Raw genomic sequence first — 18,795 nt, 5'->3', positions numbered from 1 at the left:
TGGTACTGTGTTTGGAGTCTTACAGAGTATCCTCCAAAATGAGATCAGTACCACCCGCCGTACCTTACGGGAGAACGATTTCCAAATGGCACAAAATGGACGCCTCTAATATCTGCATTTCAGAGAATCAACGCCGTCCGTGAAGCTAATAGGACCATGCGTGGGAGAGAAGGGAGGGTCGGCTGGGGGAGGTCAGAGGAGGGCTCCCTTGGAACTGCCGGGGGAAGGGTATGTACTAGCCAGAGGTACAAGGTGCTGACCAGAAATTGCTTGAAGCCTCAAGCCCCCATTTTCCAGCAAGGCCTCGGTGGTGAGCCCCCGCTCCTGTGAGGAAGGGCTGCTGAGTCAGCAAAAAACGGGTTGGGCCTAAAATGGTGGAAAGGAAGTGCAGAGTGTAAAGGCAACAGCAATTCTATTGTCAGTGAGGTTTGCGGGGAGCGGGCTGAAGGTCGGGCATCCCATGTAGGAATCCACGACCTTCGTGGAGGGGCTGGACTCCCGATGACACCACTGTTGCCCTTCTCCAGCGCTTACCATGCCCCTGACGTCAGCTGCTTGAGTCCTCATGGCAACCTTACGGGAACTAGTATCTGCCAATTTTACAGACGAGAAAACCGAGCTCGGAGGTAGTAAGGGACTGGCCCAAGCCACACAGTGGGCCGGCTCTGGAGGCGGGGTTTGAGCCTGAGTCTTGTGGGGAGCATCTGTGGTGGGTTCACCTACACATTCACAGCACGTAATTTTTCATTGACACCAACCAGCCCCCAGACACTATTTCCTATCCATTTAGATTAACAAAAGGAAATAAATGGAAACATAGTAAGAAGTCTGATAATACCAAGGGGTGGCCAGGACACCGAGCGCCAGAAGCAGGGCACTGCAGGACAAGAAGGAAACCGTTCTAACCTCTATTAAACCCAAGATGTGCTTGACCCAATTCCACCCCTAGGCATTTAGAGAAACCTTTCAGGTAGCACAGGGAGGCAGACCCCAACTAGAAGGCGCAATGAATCATTGTTATTGCAAATCACAAAGCAAAACTAAAAACTCCCTAAATGTCCCTTGAGGCGGGGGGGGGGGGGGGGGGGGGGGGGGGGCGTGGATAAGGTGGTAACTGCTGTTTGGGCCGGTGGAGCTTTAGGGACAGGGCTTTGGTGCCCAGAGCAAGACAGAAAGTTGAACTTGAACTCTGGAGTCCTGGAGGAGCTGGTTTTCTCCCCTGAGAGCCTGTGCAGCCAAAGATGGAAACAGTGCGTTTAGAAGTGTGAGCTGGGCCCCTGGCTGATTGGGAGACTTCAGATCACGCCCCTTCCGCGGGCTAAGTCTCAGGCTCCATGGCCTGGCTTGCAATTCCTGTCTCCCTGCCGTCTGAGTTGTGGGCCCGCGCGGCGGTTAGCCTGGACCCTGTGCATTCTCCCCCCTCCCCCCGCAGCACTCCTGCGCTGCCATTTGCCGCACACGTTCTCGGAGAGCCGAGAACCCTGCTCCTGCCTGCGGATTTATGGTCCAGGAAATGCATTTTAAATTGGTCCCAGGATACTCAGATCCAGGAATCAGTCACCATCACTTGGGGGTGGGGGTGGGGGGGAGTATGTATGGAGAAAGACTTAGTAACGGCCTAGTGACGATCCCACTTTGCTCCCCCAAAGCGCAACCGCTCCCGTAGTTGGGGGCTACCTGTTGGTCTGGGCGCAGGGAAGGGACAACATTTGGGTGTCTTTACTACAAGACATGTGCGTGTGGCCGGACTTTCTGTTAATTTATGGGGAGGGGACATTCACCAACCACGTCTTTTCTGGGGCGATCGCCCCCATCCTCCCACATGTGGTCTCAAAACTGCCCCGTAAGGAAGAAGGATGGATTATTTGTCGTAGGGAAAACCACCTGTGGTCTGCCAAGAGCCTCTCCACTCAAGCCAGGGACAGGTGTCGCAGATAGGAGCCAGGCGCCAGGGGCGAGACGCAGGGTGGGAGAGAGGAAACACGAGGGGCACCCCAGAACGGGGCCTGCTTTGCAGGCTTCACCTCGCGGCTCCCGGGAGGGGGAGGAGAGCGCCCTGGGTGCTGGGCGCCTTCCCGTTACGCAGTTCCTGTCCCTTTAAATCTAAGTCCCGGGAAAGGGGGGGCTGGGGCGACCTGTCTGGACCCCTATTTCCAGGCCGCCCCGGCAAGGGGGAAGCCCGGCAGGCAGGAGCTCCGGGTTGGGAGTGCGGTCGCCCGGGGTCCCCGCCCGCGCCCTCCACTGGGCGGGGCAGCGCCCCTCTCCAGACTGCCTGCGCGCCCAGGGCAGGGGGCCGGTTCGGGCGCGCGCGGGTCGGGGTGGGGCGTGCGTGCGGGAAGCCGGTGTGGGGGCGAGCGGGTGGGAGTCGCGCGGGGATTGGGTCGAGGGCGAGTGGAGAGGTGCGCGAGCGGAGGGTCGGATCGGGGACGCGCAGGGGGACGCGCGAGTCCGGGGGCCGGGGCGGGGGCGCGCGGGCGCTGGCAGAGAGCTGATCAGGGAGGGGGGCGCGGGCGGGGTGCGGGGCGCGCGGGCCGGGTGCGGGTCGGGGGCGCGCGGGTCGGGGGCGCGGGTGGGGTGCGGGCGCGCGCCGCGCCGGCCCGAGCGCGCGAGCCGGGCCCGGAGCGCACGCCGCCGCCGCCGGCGCCTGCCCGCCCCGCCGCATTGCTGCTGCCGCCGCCGCCCGGCCCGGCCCGCGGCCCCCAATATGGTGCAGCCGCCCGCGCCGCCGCCCGTGCCGCCGCCGCCCGCGGGCCCCGCCGCCGCCCTCGGGCGCCCGCAGCGCGGCAGCCGCAGGTGGGGGGCTGCGCCCCGGGCCTGAGCCGCCCGCCGTTCCCACCCCGGCTTGCGCGGCCAGCCCGGCGGGCTCGCCTCCGAGGGGCACTTGCCGCTGAGGTGGAGCCGTTTGCACCAGACGCTCCTGCTCCTGCCCCCTCCCTCCCCCTCCCCTCCCCTCCCCCTCCCTCCTCCCCTCCGGTCCTGTCTCCAGCGGGAGCGCGAGACGCTGGTCAGGCTCCGCGGCGCAGCTCGAAAAGGAATAATCGCCCCCAATTGACTTAAATTCCGCCGAAGCTGGCGCCGCGGCCGCCCGCCGCCCGGGATCTGCTCGCTGTGTTTTTTGCTTTCTCCATTCTTCCTTTAAAAAAAAGCAAAACAAAACCAGCCAGCCAGCCAACCAAGAATCTGGTTTGTTGATCGCCTTGGGTTTTTTTTTTTTTCACCGTTTGCGGGATTTGCAAACCGAGTTACATGCATGTCCAGTGGGGGTAGGTTTAATTTTGACGATGGAGGGTCCTACTGTGGAGGCTGGGAGGACGGCAAGGCGCACGGCCATGGCGTCTGCACCGGCCCCAAGGGCCAAGGCGAATACACCGGCTCGTGGAGCCACGGCTTCGAGGTTCTGGGCGTCTACACCTGGCCCAGCGGCAACACGTACCAGGGCACTTGGGCGCAGGGCAAGCGCCACGGCATCGGCCTGGAGAGCAAGGGGAAGTGGGTGTACAAGGGCGAGTGGACGCACGGATTTAAGGGGCGCTACGGGGTGCGGGAGTGCACGGGCAACGGGGCCAAGTATGAAGGCACCTGGAGCAACGGGCTGCAGGACGGCTATGGCACGGAGACATACTCAGATGGAGGTAGGTGCCACCCGATGGCCGGCCGGGGGCTGGGCGGATGAGGGACCTTCTTTTCTTGCATCTTCTGTTTACCTCTGGGGAAGTTGAGCTTCTCCCTCCAGTGGGGCCGTGTGCACCTGGGGCATTTCCTGGGGCTTCCTGGAGGCTACAGTTGCCCTGGCTACAGGTTGCCCCGCTGCCTGGTGGGAGACAGCACCCCTGTGCCAGCTGAAGGGTGTTGGGGGCTTTCCAGGAGCAGAGCCAGGCCCAGAGCCCCGGGGCTGAGCAGAGTGTCAGTGCATGATCCAGGCACAGGCCAGAGACCTGCTGGAAAGGCCAGACTGGGCCCCAGGCCCTGGGCCCTGGGCCTCATCTGGGACCCACCAAGGGCGGAGGGGAGCTGGGAGACGGCCCCTTGCCCTTGTTGGTAGAGCTCCTTTGGTGCTGGGCCTCCAGGAGTCAGGCCCCAGCTCTGCTCCTTGTTTTCCTGCGGTGCCGAAGGGCCTCCCTCAGTCCTGATCAACCCAAGCCAATGGAAAGGGAGCGATTGGGAGAGGGACACAAACCCGAAGGAACACAACACAGCAATAAACTTCTAGGTGGTTGGACGCGGGCTAGCGCAGCCAGAGAGGCTGCTGGAGGGAGGGAGGAGGAGGCCCATCTGTTTAGCGAGAGCCCAGGAATCTTGCCTTCCAGTGGCTGAATCATTTTCACCGGTAGTTTAGGGAATGCTCTGTGCCTTCATTCCAGCATGCCACCACATCCAGGGCTGAGCCTGCCTGCCTGCCTGCCTGGCCTGGCTGCAAGATGGTTTCTGTGCACGGAGCCCTGGCCAGCTTTGCAGCTGCCCCCTTGTCCCGGACACTCCTGTGTCCACTCCTCCGTGCAGCGGGGAGGCATGGAGCATTTACTGTTCCTGGAAGCCAGACCCCAAACAAGCCTGCTTTCCAGATGCCCCCTTCTGGGATCTCATCATCAGAAGTGGCTCCGTGCTTCCCTGTGGGTAATTTCTCAGGCATGGATGTCTGGGGAAGGCTTGGGGCACAGCAATGACCTGTGTGCTTCTGCTGGGCATGGAAATCGTGAATGTACGTGTGGTCTTCTCCCTGCCTGCTTGCTGCCTTCACGTCTCCTGAGGCAGGCACTTAACACCTGCTCCCCGGGCACATCCAGGACTGATGGAAGGCTGGAGAGTAATTATTATTTTGGCTTATGCAACTGAGAGGCAGGGTTCATTATTACTCAAAGGGGAGGAGGCGTGGGGGGCAGTTAATTATGTAACGCTCCTGCCTGTCAAAGCCGTGCCCAGCCTCGTCCCAGGCGGCCTCTTCCGTGCTCTTGTTGTTCTCATGGAGCAGGTTGGAGAGCATCCCTGACCCTGGGGTGCAGGGGCTGGACTGAGCAGACAGCCCTCTCTGGGTCTTAGGCCGTGTGTGTGCGCATGCGAAGTGTGTGTGTGCGCGCTCATGGCGAGGCTTGGGCCGCAGATGTGGGTGGCTGAGGTGGGCGGCTCAGCAGCCTGGCGCTCCCAGCTGGGCTCTTTGGGAGCCCAAGGGTAGTTGTCACCCTGGGGGCTCTGGCCATGCTGCTCTGCGGATCTGTCCCTCCAGAGGTGCTCCCAGCTGTGCCTGAGCCAAGAAAGCAGCGTTGCGGCCTCACGTGGGAGCCTGGGGAGGAGAGGAGCCAGGCCCCTGTGTCTGTGGAACTCCCCAGAATATCTAAGAGTGAGGTCTAGCCCTCCAGGCTGCCCACCTTCCCCAGACATCTTGGGTGGCCTGCAGAAATCTGTCCTTCGTTCAACAGATACCTGCTATGAGCAGGTGCTCTGGACTCTGGGAAAACAGCAGTGAGCAAAGCAGACAAAAGTCTTTATCCTCAGAGAGCTTCCATTTCAGAGGGAAGGGTAGTAATTTCCTTTGTGCTTACCGGGGGAAGTGAGGCTCTGATTCTGTGGCTGGCCATGAGTTTAGGGTCTGATATGTTGCTGTGAGAATTGCTTCCTTCAATGGATCAATGTTCTTGGGTCTCTGTCCCCCATCCAATTGCCTGTGCAGGGTTCTCTCCTAAAGCACCTCCCTCTACGTTGCCCACTTGGGTCCTCCCATGGCGGAGAGGAGGAGCTCATGTCCAGTTAACAGATGAGGCCAGAGAGACCCAGGAGCCCATGGAACAGGCCTGAGCCCCCAGCCCGTGGTTGCAGAGTCGTGGTTGGAACCTTGACTTGTCTAGAGTAGAGCCCCCACTCCCCACATCACACCACCTGTAGGCCAACCAGGGTAGGCTTACAGGCGTAGGGTGCCAGGGCTGACTGCTCCCTTTCGGTTCTTGACATGGTATGATGGAAAATTGGGATAATCAGGCCAGTCGTCTGGGGCCACTTTTCTGCAACATGGTCCTTGCTTCTCATCCGGAAGGAAGTGACTGTAGAGAGGGTGTGCCCTCCAGCAGTCCGTCAGGCAAGCAGAACCCAAGCGGGGTGTTGCAGCTGTGGGTCTGGATGCCCTCTCCCCAGGCAGCGGGTGGGTGTGGCGGCTCAGGCTTTGGGGAGGGCAGGCGGAGCCTTAAGGAGTTCATGGTCCTGACTCCAGTCCGACTTTTCCTTTGCACGAGGGACGGGAAGGTTGGGCAGGCATCAGCACAGCTCCCAGTGCTGACTTTGGGAAACGGTGATTTTCATGAATAACGCACAAACGGCAAATGTATGCTACGTTTGGCTGTAATCGGTATGGACCCCATTTCAACTGGGCCACTTCTGCCAGCTCCTTCTCCTCCAGGTTCATCCTCCCCCAAGCGCAAGGCAGGCGTTTTCTAGCGAAGTGAGCCCAGTGACTTCCACGGTCAGTCGGTCGGTCAGTAGATCAGTCTGCTGGGGGACCCCGTGGAGATGGTGAGGCCCTGGGGGTGGCAGGAGCACATGCCGTGGAGTTGCAACTATTAGGCTTTGTGACCTTGGGCAAGTTACTTAACTTCTCTGAGCTTCTGTCTCTTAATCTGTATGAAGGCCTGATAATATCTGTAAAGTAGGTGGGAATTAATTGAGGTGCGTGCACGGCTATGCTAGGATTATAGTAAGCTTTCATTATCACTTACCACTATTCTGTTCTCACATGACACGTGCATTGAATGCCACTTATGAGGATCATTACTGGAACTGATAGCCAGGTGTGATCATGGTAATGATGATAATAAATGGCAATATTAAACACTTACCGTGTGCCAGGCATGGTGCAAGTGTTTGCATGAAATCTAGCCCTTAATCCCTGTACCTCTTTGGGGCTGGTTTTCTCGTTCCTCCCATTTCCCACACTGGGAAGCAGAGGCTCAGGGAGGGCAGATGACTTGGCTGGTGGGTGCTGGGCAGCACCAGGATTCGCGCTCGGGACGGCAATTCCAGAGCCTCTGCTTTTGTGTGGAACACGTTCTCTAAACTCCCTTGTGCAAAACTGCCTCCTCGTTCCTTCCTCTTCCTCCGCACCCCTTCTCTGGGTGTGGCAGCCTGGAGTTGTAGGCAAAGGCAAGGTGCACTCCCAGGTGTTTCCTCCAGCCCCGCCCGGGCACGCATGTCCCCTTCTCCACTCGCTGGACCCCTGCGCTTGGCCACACAGGTAAATATTTCCTCCTGGTGCCGTGCACACAGCACCCCTCGGACCAGAGTTACCCCCACAAATAAACCCTCCCACAGCCTGAAAGATGTGAGTCATCTCACACACCAGGCCTCCCCCTTCAAATGCAGATTCCGTTCACTGGCCCAGATCCCTCGGCCCACACAAATCACACACGCCCACAGTCAAAATTCCAGGCCCTCTGCGCCTGTGCGCACACACACGCACAATACACCTGTCACCCAGAGACGTTTCCACCCCGTCCCCCAAAACACAGCCACGTGTACCCTCCAAATCCCTCCTGAGAAGCAAGCAGGGATCCCTGTGAAGGGAGAGTGCCAGCCTTCCAGGAGGGAGCGGGATGCTTTGTTTCCACTTTAAACACATGTTCATGCAGTTCATGCCCCTTTCCAGGGGTCAGAAGCCCTCATCCAATCCAAGGAAATGACCACGGGGCGTGGTTTTGATCCTCGACCGTGAATATCTGAAAGCAAACTTTAAAAACAAACACCCAAACGCCCAGGTTAGGGAGGAAGCTGGTGCACGCACGCGGGGGCCGGACAACGTAGGCCAACAGGAATTCATCCCAGAAACAAAAGCAGCACTCCGCCCCTGGAGATAAAAGCATCTCCTCAGATATTGTGGTTCAGACACTTTGGCAAGAGGAAAGGCTCCGGGAGGTGAAAGGAGGAAGAAAAAGCAAATAACTAGTTCTTTGTTGCCAATAATAGCTGAGAAGTGTTAGTGCCCGCTCCCCTCACCCAGCGCAGCCCGGGAGCGGTGTGGGTGCTTTGGAAAGGAAGGCTACAGCACGCTGGGGAGGAGATGGGGGTCAGCACCCTCCGGAAATAGCCGCTCCGCCGGCCACGGAGTTAGCGAGGAGCCCTGGCTGGTGGTGACAGTGAGCCTAGCCGACCGAGGGAGGAGGGGGCACGGCCGGGAAGACAAAGGGTGGTGGCCGCTGCTGGGGGAAGGCCGGGAGCCTCTGGCGCTGTTCCTCGAGGCCCCCCTTCCTCCTCGCTTGCCCCCAGGCCCGCACAACTCTAAGGATAAGTGGTGGCTGTCATCTCTGAGATGAGAGCCGTGTATCTTGCACAGCGTCCTTTTATGACAACAGGATACGTGGATTTCTGGACTCCGGAGGGAGCGATGTTGGTTTGGGTTTCCCACAGTGGTTGCCCCCTCTTAGATTAGCCACTCCCCCAATTTATAGTCTCCTGGGTCGTGCGAGGCACTCGGTGGGTGACATGAGTGCCGCCCAGGGTCCTGGCTTTACCTCAGACGGGCTCTGTGCGTCCGAGCAGGGGTTCTCTTGGACCCTCTGTGTCTTCATTTAGGACAGAGGACCTGCTGGTCTCTTCAGCACCGTGGAGAGCGCCGCACACTCTGAGTCCAGGCTTCTCTCTCTTACTCTCCGGACCATCTCTTCAGCCAGGCTGCCAAACTGACCCTCCCGGCCAGGGACCCCCTGGCCCTGACCCATCCAGCACCCTCGGCCACGAGAAGTTTTCCTGCCCCTGCCTGCCCTGTCCGTGCGTGGGTTCCATACTCCGAGAAACACCGCCCCTGGGGCGTTTGCTGTTTTGCACCCCGATACTGTCATGTTGGGGGCCTCCAGGTGTCTGCTGGTGACCTGAGAGCATCTCCTGGCTCGTGGTGCGGGTCTGGAGTGGGGTCTTTGGTAAGACTTGTACTAGTTGCTCTGAGCCTGAAGCTACTTCTGTCTCAGGGTAGGTGCGCCTTTGCGCTCGTGGGGCACGCAGGGGCCGACCGCGCACGACCAGAGGCAGGCAAAGGAATGATCTTGTCCGTAGCAGCCAATGAGAGAATACCGTGCCACCTTCTCCTTGAGTCAGCACCCGTGGGTTCCTCACATAGACCCACCCTGTGGCTGCTGGCCACATGTGGCCGTTCCAGTTTGAATTAATTACATGGAAATAAACTGTAGATATTCAGAGTTTGCTTCTCACTAGCCACATTTCAAGTGCTCGATAGGCATGTGGGACTTGTGGACGGGGCAGACATAGAACGTGTCCCCCATCACAGAACGTTCTGTTGGAGTGGCAGCTTCGCGCAGGGAGGGGTGGGTCCGTGCCGGTCAGTGCCCAGCGTGCAGCGAGAGCGGTGGTGCCGGCGTGCTGTTTGCGGAACTAACGAAGGCAGTGCCTGACACCATCACGCCGCGCGTCCACCTCATCGCAAGCCCCACAGCTGGGTCTCCTGCCGGTGGGTCAGCCTCGCTCACTGTTCCCTGAAAGCATCATGGCTATAGGTCCCCGGATGGGTTTTGCTTTGCTCCTGGCTCTGTTCTTGCTTGTGAGAGGCTCTACCGTTGTTTCCCGTGAGTGAAACTCTCTACGGATGGCGTAGAATAAAGAGAATCTGTTCTGATGGTCCATGTGCTGACGTCCCGAGGGCGTGGCGCAGTCGTGGCCAGAGGACGTGGCAGGAGCACTATTTAGCGAGTTCGTGGCAAAGCGCTGGGAAAGACGCAGAAAAACAAGCGGCCTTTCCTCTACCCGATTTGTAACTTTCTTTGCTGCTACGGTTGCCTTGGCTGGACTCTTCCAGTCGCTGAGATGCATTTCCTGAGTCCCTACTACGTTCGAGGGGGAAAGACACAAAAGCTCAGGGCGACCTTTAGTGAGTCAACCTGGAAGTAGTTGCTGAGCCTACTGTGCCTTCGTCCGTTCCAGCTGCTGTCAGAGAATCCCATAGACTGGGGACACTATCTCTCACAGCTCTGGAGGCTGGGAGTTCAAGACCAAGGGGTGGGCAGCTGGGTGTTTGGTGAAGGCCTGCTTCTGGGGTGCAGACTGCTGACCTCCCTGTGTCCTCACGTGGGGAAAGGGCCGGAGGAGCGCTCCAGGTCTCCTTTATCAGGCACTAATCCCATTCTTCAGGAACCCACCCTCATCACCCTCCCCCGGAGGTCCCACCTCCTGACAGCCTCTCGTTTCTAACCTGTGAACCTGGGGGACACAGACGTTCAGTTGTTAGCGCGAGGTATGCGGTCGGTGTGTTTGCAGCCATGTCCAAGACGCAGGATGACGTGATTTCTACTAAAATGTGTAAAATAATCTGGGGTTTCTCACTCCAGAGTGTGGGGACTCTGGTGGAACCAGTGCAGGGGAGGGTTCCGAGAAGGGAAGGGGGACTGCTTGTGTCCTTGGGAGCAGCAGAGGCCTCCCAGGGGAGGGGGCCGCTGAGCTCAGGCTGAATGATGGCGGGTACGGGGCCGTGGCTCCAAGACTGGGTTGCTGACGGGTCTGGAGGCGTGTCCTCTGTCGTGGAGTCATCACACTCTTTCCACGTGCCACCTCCCACCTTCCTGGGGTGTCCGTGGGGGTCTACCTGGTGCTCCTGGAAGCCCCGGAAAGAACCCAGGGTCCTCTGTGCTGCTGGGGGCAGGGGTTGGGCCTATGGCCCTCGCTCCTCGAGGCCAGCACTTTGCAAACTTGACTGCATGTCAGAATCACCGGGCATGTGCCGAAAGCAGATTTGCTGGCCCCACCCCTGAATTTCTGGCCTGAGATCCTACCTGATAATGTGCGTTTCTAACATGTTTCAGTTGGTGCTCCTGCTGCTGGTCTGGGGACCCCACCTTTAGAAGCGTAGCTCTAGGCTGCTTTTCTCTTTACATTCAATTAATTAACATACGGTGTATTATTAGTGTCAGAGGTAGAGTTCAGAGGTTCATCAGTGCACGTGACCCCCAGCGCTCATTCCATCACGTGCCCTCCTTAATGCCCGTCACCCCGTGACCCTGTCCCCCCAGCCCACTCCCCGCCAGTCTCTTACGATTTGCCCCCCTCTGATTTCCTCTTATTTTTTTTTCCTTCCTTCACCTACGTTCATCTGTTTTATTTCTTAACTTCCACATGAGTGAGATCATATGGTCTTTGTCTTTCTCTGACTAACTCATCTCGCTCAGCGTGATACCCTCTAGTTCCATCCATGTCATTGCAAATGGCAAGATTTCATTTTTTGATGGCTGAGTAGTATTCCATTATCTGTATGCACCACATCTTCTTTATCCATTCATCTGTCGGTGGACATCTGGGCTCTTTTCATAGTTTGGCTGTTGTTGATAATGCTGCTGTAAACATGGGGGTGCAGGTGTCGCCTTGAATCTGCATTTTTGTATCCTTTGGGGTAAACACCCAGTAGTGCAATTGTTGGGTCGTAGGGTAGCTCTGTTTTTCACTTTTTGAGACACCTCCGTACTGTTTTCCAGAGTGGCTGTATGGGCTGGTGCTTCTTAACCCTAGCTGCATAGCAGAGCCACTGAGGGTGGTCCCCGGGGAGACCGTTAGAGACGTAGAATCTTAGCATCGTCGGGCGCCTGGGTAGCGCAGTCGTTAAAGCGTCTGCCTTCGGCTCAGGGCGTGGTCCCGGCGTGCCGGGATCGAGTCCCACATCGGGCTCCTCCGCTATGAGCCTGCTTCTTCCTCTCCCACTCCCCCTGCTGTGTTCCCTCTCTCGCTGGCTGTCTCTCTGTCACATAAATAAATAAAATCTTTAAAAAAAAAAAAAAGAATCTTAACATCGTCCCCCCCACCCCAGCCCAGGGGGCTCCAGGGCCAGAAGCCCATGTTTGCAAGACGTCCAGGTGGCTCGAGTGTAGGACCTAGCACACTAGTCCCAGTCTCAGCCGCACGTGGAGTCATCTGGGTGCTTTGGAAAATGCTGATGCCTGGGCCCCACCCAGCCACGCTGACTGAGGGGGTCTGGGTGCTGTCTGGGCGTTGGGATTCTTTGAAAACTGCTAGTGACCCTAACGTACCACTGAGGCAGAGGGCTCCTCGTCCAGGGCGTCACAGGGAGAGCGGCAGCGAAGACCCGGCTGGGGTTCCGGCAAGGTCTGGGAGGGTGGGCCCCTGGCCTGGGTCCGTGATAAAAGCCGACAGAGCTGGAGCCGGTGCTCTGGACGGTTCTCCAAACGCCGGTCAGGTGGCTCCTGAAGAAGACGTTGTGCTTCATTAAAAAAAATCAAACAGACTTGCAGATTTTCAAGCATGGCCGATGTTCCAGCAAGGAGAGCTGCTGTGTGTGTGCGCGGCCCCGCTCACCTCTGCCTTCTCCTCCTCCTTCCTGACCAGGCGCCCGTCCCCGGATTTAGGGCCCTGCCAAAATCCGGGACGATGTCTCAGGATCTTTAATTCATTGCACCTACAAGAGCCTGTGTCTGTGTGAGGGCCCTGGGGTCGGGACGAGGATACTACCGTGTCTTACGGACCCCAGTTGCCAAACAGACATGGTCACCTAGAATCCCAAAGCCACGGAGATGCCTTTGAAAGAAGGACGTTTGGACGTCTGCTTCGTTCCAAGTACTGGCCTGTGCACTTTACCGTAGACCTTATTCCTTTTAGTCCTTAATTAAAGCCGTGCTTTGAGGTGAGGCATGTGGTCCCACGTATGAGGCCTGCGCTCACAGCGTGGGGCGGCTTGGCGAGGCCGCAGGGCCACTGGGCAGTGGGGCTGGCCTAGAGCTGTCTGTAGTGCCGGTGGGGGCTCCTCCTGGTGGGACAGTCGTCTTGGCCACCCCCTTGCTTGACAGTTGAGGAAGCTGATGACCAGGGAGGTGCCCACTGTCTAACAGTAACACAAAGGCAGGGGAGGGGAGCGCTGTCTTCTGAAGCCAGGGTTTCCGTGGCCCTTCGCTCAACAATGCATTAACTCGTGGGTTTTCCCAGACTTCTCCGAGAGTGTGGGGAAGACGAGGGCCCTCTCCCAGGACACATGCGGGTCCCTGCACACACGTGGCATTTTGTGGGTACTTGTGGGGGTTCGCAGCCTCCCCGAGACTTGTCCATGGACCCCAGGATGGGAAACCTCTCATTCTCTGTGGGGCCCAGACGCGGTCATCAGTACAGCAAGAGGGAAACGGCAGGAGGGCCAGGCCAGCGGGTGCCTGTAGCCCCCTGTAGCCGGAGAGTCCAGATCAAGGACTGGGGCGGGCCAGGCTGGCCTTCCCCGCCTCCTCTCCCGTGAACACACTCCCTCCTCGCTCCCCCGGGCCCGCAGCTGCTCCTGCAGGAGTCACCGGTCTGCCTCTCCAGGCAGCATTTGACCCTCAAAACTTCTCCATCCTGCGCCCTCCCCACCAGTTCAACGAGACTCGAGTCTCAGCGAGCGTCTGGCCATGAGCTGGGAGCTGCCCGTGCCTTCTTTCATTCGGTCTGCCTGGGAGGAAAGCATGACTCCCCCATTCTGGAGGGGGAAACTGAGGCCCAGGGAGGCCAAGGAAATGGGGGTGCTGGCTCAGGGTCTCAACAGCTAGTGCTCTGCTCCAGACCTCCCGCCCTAGACTCCTGGGACAGGCTCCCCAGGAGGGACTCTAGCAGAGGGCACACATCTGGGGCCGTCTCGGGCGGGTCCTGAGGACCACACCTGAGATGCACCTGTCCCTCCCTGTCGGCCTTTCTCTCGGGTGAGGACAATGAAGGGGAGAAGAGGAGACCCCTGAAGGTGGCAGAGGGGTGGTCTCACTGTAGGGAGCCCAGGAGGGATTTCCAGTGAGGAGGGTTTTAGGTACTAAGGGAGGCCCTGAGGGCCCTCCTGGGGGTACCGGCTGGGGCCCTCCTTGGGAGGCATGCATGGCAAACCAGTGCAGGCTTTCTCGGAGGCTGGTTGTAGGAGCTAAGCTGAGGGGCCGTGAGCTGGCACCCCACTGCACACCGGGGGACCGTGCAGCCAACTTCTGTGCACGACCTTTCTGTGCGCACCCCCCCGCCCCGCTGTCTGGTTGCTTCCCGGTGAGTTCAAAGGCCTGTCTGTGGGTAGCTCTCAGGGAGAAAAGGCAAGAGGTGAATGCCTTTCTATGAGGATGGTGTGGGCGCCAGACTGCCAGAGCGCCTCCGTGGCCTCTGTGCACACGTGCTCCTGTGGAGGTCCCTGAGCTGTGGACTGGAGCTCTGGGGGGGCAGAGACTGGGCCTGGCGGGCTCGTCACTGGGGCCCCGCGGCGGGGGGAGCTCCAGAAATCCTGGTTGGCTGATGCGTGGATGGTAAGCCCGCGGAGAGCTGGAGGGTAGGAGTGGCAGTCGCGTGGAGAGCTGGAGAAGGGGCGTGCAGAGGCTCCAAGGAGGCCAGAACAGGTATGGCTCATTCAAGATGCAGATGGAGAGGGCGAGGGGGTGGGGGGTCTGCGCACAGCTTCCAGGCCCCCGGAGGGAAGGGTGCGGAAGGATTTCAGCAGAGCAGCCTCCCTGGCTGGTGTTCATGCTTTTGTAATTAAGTTTTAATTTCGAGATGATTGTAGACTCACAAGCAGTTGTGAGAATAGCGGAGGCATCCCTGGTGCCCTCTACCCGGTCTCCCCAGAGGTAACACCTGACGCAAGGACCGCACAGCGTTGCGGCCAGGATGTCCGCGGGGACACAGTGTTTCATCATCAGGGACCCCCAGCCGCCTTTCAGAGCCACACCCTCCTCTCTCCCATCCCTGACACCCACTCAGCGGCTCTCCCTCCTGGCATTTTCTCATTTCTAGAATGTTCTATACATGGGATCGTACGGTATGCAACCTTTCGGGACTGGCTTTTTTCATTCCCTGTGGTTCTCTGGAGACGCACCCAGGTCACGTGTGCACCCACACTTCGTTCCTTTTCTCTGCTGACCAGGGTCCTGGGGGTGTGTGTGTGCGTGGACCACAGCTTGTGTAACCGTGCGCAGCTGAGGGGGTCTGGGGCCGCGAGGAATACAGCCGTCGCAGACTTTCGCGGAGAGGCTCTTAGGGGAACGTGAGCCTTCGTGTCTCTGGGGTAGACGTCTAGGAGCGCAGCTGCTGGACTCTTGCTGTCTGTGTGGTTGTGTTTGGGTAATCACGCTGGCTGCTGGGTGGGGAAGGAAATGGGGGCCAGAGTGGGAGCTGGGAGGGCGCTTGTGTCCAGGGGAGGGGAGGTGATAGCCTAGGTCTGGGTGGGGGCAGTGGGTCGGGGAGACACAGAGCCCTGAGGGTTTGGAGGTGGGCCGAGCAGGTGGGCAGAGCCCAGGACGGGGTGGGCCTCCTGATTCAGACAGAGGGGACTCTGAGGGCGGGGTGGGTATGTGGTGTGAGAGATTGCATGCAGCCAGGTAAGGGTGGAGGGTGCAGGGAGGTGGCGTGAAGTCGGGAGGGAGTAGCACTGAAGGGGAGAAGCCCCAGGACTCAGAATTGGGCAGGAGAGGGAGGACGATGGGGTGGAGGATGCAGTCAGGCCGGCCGAGGGGGAGGGTGCTCCCGGGTGCTGGGGGGCGGGGGAGGACAGCAGGGACAGAGACGGACGGGCACTGAGCCCCATGTTCCCCCTTCTCCTCCGTGAGGCCACCTTATTGTCCCTCCACCCATGAGGCCAGGTCCACACAGCTGCACCATTTCACCGACGCGAAACTGCGGTTGGGGAATAGGGTGACTTGGGAGTTTCGGATTCCAGCCGTGAGGGAATCATAGGATATAGGTCCCGAGCGCCCGCAGGGCTGTCCCGCAGGCAAAGGTTTCTGCGCGTGTGCCGGCTGCACGTGGAGGCTCCACGAGCCGCTAGGACGTCGTGCTGTTACTGTAACCCGTTAGGGACAGCGGTGGTGGGTGAGGGCCGCTGCTCTGCACGGCGCCTGGCTCCGCGCCTGTGCTTCCTGCGCCGCGGCTGCAACCACGCCGGCACCCATCGCGCACAGACGTAGCGCTGTGCCGTGGTTTCCGTGCCATCTTCGCGCAGCTGTAGGTGACATCGTAAAGTTTGCCTTTTGACGTGTATGATCCGGCCGTTTTTAGTATGTCGCCACCCCTCAATTTCAGAACGTGTGTCTCCCCAGGAAAGAAACCCCTCATGCCGTAAGTCCCACCGGGACACCCCCTGGCCTGCTGTCTGTCTCTGGAGCCGCTGGCCCTGCACATGTGGTGTGGTCGGGGGCCCACAAGGAGGTCTCTGTGGCCAGCCTCTCCCTCAGCGCGAGGCTCTCCGGGTTCGTCCACGGACGCCCCCAGGCCGTAGCCTGTGCCACCATGCGAGCCACCATGCGATTCCGTTTTCAGGCCGAGTAACATCCAGCGGCGTGGCGAGAACACGTTTTGCTTATCGGTTCATCCATTGGGGGACGTTTGGGGGCTCCGCCTCCGGGCTGGTCTGAATGGTGCGGCTGTGACCACACCTGGGTGAGATTGTGTGTGGACGTGCGGTTTCCGGGCGCAGGCAGACACCCGGGTGGGATGGCGATGGCCGGGTCCGACAGGCCGCCGTGCCGTTCTCCACGGCTGCTGGCCCATCCTGTGCTCCTGCCAGTGCTGCTGCGGGGTCTGGCCCTTCCACGTCCTCGCCAACACCTGCTGCTGTCGTCCTTCCCGTCCAGCCATGCTCGAGGGCGTGACGTGGTTTCTCCTGTGGTGTGGGTGTGCATCTCCCTGAGGACTGGCAATGGACGTCTGTCCACGTGTCCGTGGGCCACGCGCATGTCTTTGGAGACATGTCTGCTCAGGTCCTTGCCCACTTTAAAATTGGGTTGTCTTTTACTTGTTCAGTTGTAAATTTTTAAAGTACACTGTAGGTAGCATGGTGACTTGATGGTCAACGCCTGACCCCTGACCGCCCCCCAGATTCCTGTGTGCCTACTGCCTCCCCCATTGGACGGTGGATTCCTTGAAATACGCTTGGTGCCTTTCTCTTGCCCGCAGAGTACGGAGCGCAGTGCCAGGCACACAGTAGGGGCTCAGGCAATGTAGACTTGATGGAATCAGGACCACGGCCCGGCGAGGAGGTCAGGCGATGCTGCCCAGCCCCGCGGTGGGGGCTTCAAAGGGCGGCATTTAGGGTCTGCTCTACCAGCAGAGGCAGAAGGCCATGGTGTCCGCAGAGTTGTTAGGACCCACGTAGGTATTTATGCAGTGCTGACTGTGTGCCTGGCAGTGAGCCAGCCCCCGGGGCACTATGGTCCTGTGGTACTGGCTGAGGGGACCGTGTCCATGCACCTGTTACATAGCTCCCCTTTTACTGCTGACGGGATGGAGGGAGCTGGCCCAGGGCTCACAGTGAGACTGGCCAGGTGTGAGAAAGCCTGCAGGGGAGGGACTGTCCCACAGAGGCCCGGAGGATGGTGGAGGGAGGCTGGGCAGGTCACAGATGCTCCAGGAGGAGTGTTTTTAAGTGCATAGGCGGAGGGAGCAGGGCCAGACCGGGGAGCACAGTGAGCCAGCATGGCTGTGTCTCTGCCAGACTCAAGGGCTGTGTCCAGGGGTCAGGCCGTCCCTGGCCGTGGAGGCTGCAGCCCAACCCTTTGGGTCTGCACAGAACCAACCTGACTGTAAACCCCTGGGGACAAAGGTCCCGGCCCGCAGCCCAGCCTGGAGCCTCCCTGGACTCCGGCGCCCCACACCCCCCGGACAGCGTGGGGGCTGAGTGGCTGTGTCTGCGGTGCAGAGCCCGATCTGGAGAAAATTAATTGTGGATCCCCGAGAGAATGCGGCAGAAATATAGCAGAGGTCAGAGTTCTCTCAGGACTGGAGGCGGCCCTGGCGACAGTGACCATGAAGTGTCCACAAGAGCAGCATGTCCTGCTAGCTGGAAGCCTGAGCAGGGGGAGGGAAGGGCAGGAGTGTGCTGGCCAGGGGAGGGTAGTGGAGAGACAGAGAGGGAGGGAGGGAAGGCGGGAGAGACCAGGAGAGGGAGCAAGGCAGAGAGGGAGACAGAGAGAGGGAGAGACAGAGATGGAGAGACAGAGAGAGACAGGGACAGAGAGGAGAGACACAGAGATGGAGAGATAGAGATGGAGAGGGAGACACAGAGAAGAAGAGACAGGGAGAGGGAGAGAGACAGAGAGGGAGACACAGAGAAGGAGAGACAGGGAGAGGGAGAGAGACAGGGAGAGGGAGAGAGACAGGGAGAGGGAGTGAGACAGAGAGAGGGAGAGACAAGAGGGAGAGAGACAGAGATGGAGAGACAGAGACAGAGAGGGAGACACAGAGAAGGAGAGACAGGGAGAGGGAGAGACAGGGAGAAAGACAGATGGAGAGAGACAGGCCCAAACTTGGAGCTGGCATCCCTGGGGGCTGCAAGGGCAGGTGGGGACCGGAGCCCTGCGTGTCCTTGGGCTGGCCCACCCTTGGCATCCAGCAGGGTGGGGGTGAGGTTTGTCCTGAGCCGTTGGGCCCTGCTACAGGGGGCAGGCCTGGAGGTAATGCTACCCTAGGAGTTTGCAGCCACTCTCGCTGGGGTGTGCCATTTCTATCGCTGACAAAATCGCAGCTTTGGTGACTGACCACTGTGGTTTGCTGCCGGTCTACACCTCGAGGAGAGGGTAGTGAAAATAAAGATGTAAGTTCTTTTTCCACGACCCCCACTTCTATCCTTGGACCCCCTGGAAGTCTGCACACCCCAGGCTGGGGGCCCCTGCTCCCCTCTCATCCCTTGGGAGCAGGTCTCATGTCTGAAATCGAACTGTCCACCTCTGTGTCCCGTGGGGAGTCCTGACCCGGGCATCCTCCACTGCACAGGCCGTGGGACCCCCTGGGCGGCCGAGCAGGAGCCTCCCCTCCCCAGCAAGCCCACAAACGGGGATGGTGGAGGGCTGTTATCTGGCAGTTCTGGGAAGTGGAGGTGCGTTCCCACTG

General features: G+C 59.4%; 1 protein-coding gene across 1 annotated transcript in view; it reads left to right on the top strand.

Moving 5' to 3' along the window:
* JPH3 (junctophilin 3) overlaps window positions 1–18,795 on the top strand; it is a 151,402-nt gene that overhangs the window by 71,211 nt on the left and 61,396 nt on the right. Inside the window, exon 1 of the mRNA XM_026494639.4 lies at window positions 3,251–3,632. Within this exon, the coding sequence (XP_026350424.2) occupies window positions 3,251–3,632 (382 nt within the window). Of the gene's footprint in view, window positions 3,633–18,795 lie in introns of the transcript that reaches the window.

This window comes from Ursus arctos, unplaced genomic scaffold (assembly GCF_023065955.2).
Source record: "Ursus arctos isolate Adak ecotype North America unplaced genomic scaffold, UrsArc2.0 scaffold_19, whole genome shotgun sequence".
Classification (NCBI taxonomy): domain Eukaryota; kingdom Metazoa; phylum Chordata; class Mammalia; order Carnivora; family Ursidae; genus Ursus; species Ursus arctos.
The sequence above is the reverse complement of the archived record's forward strand: the minus strand, read 5'-3'. Positions and strand labels throughout refer to the sequence as shown.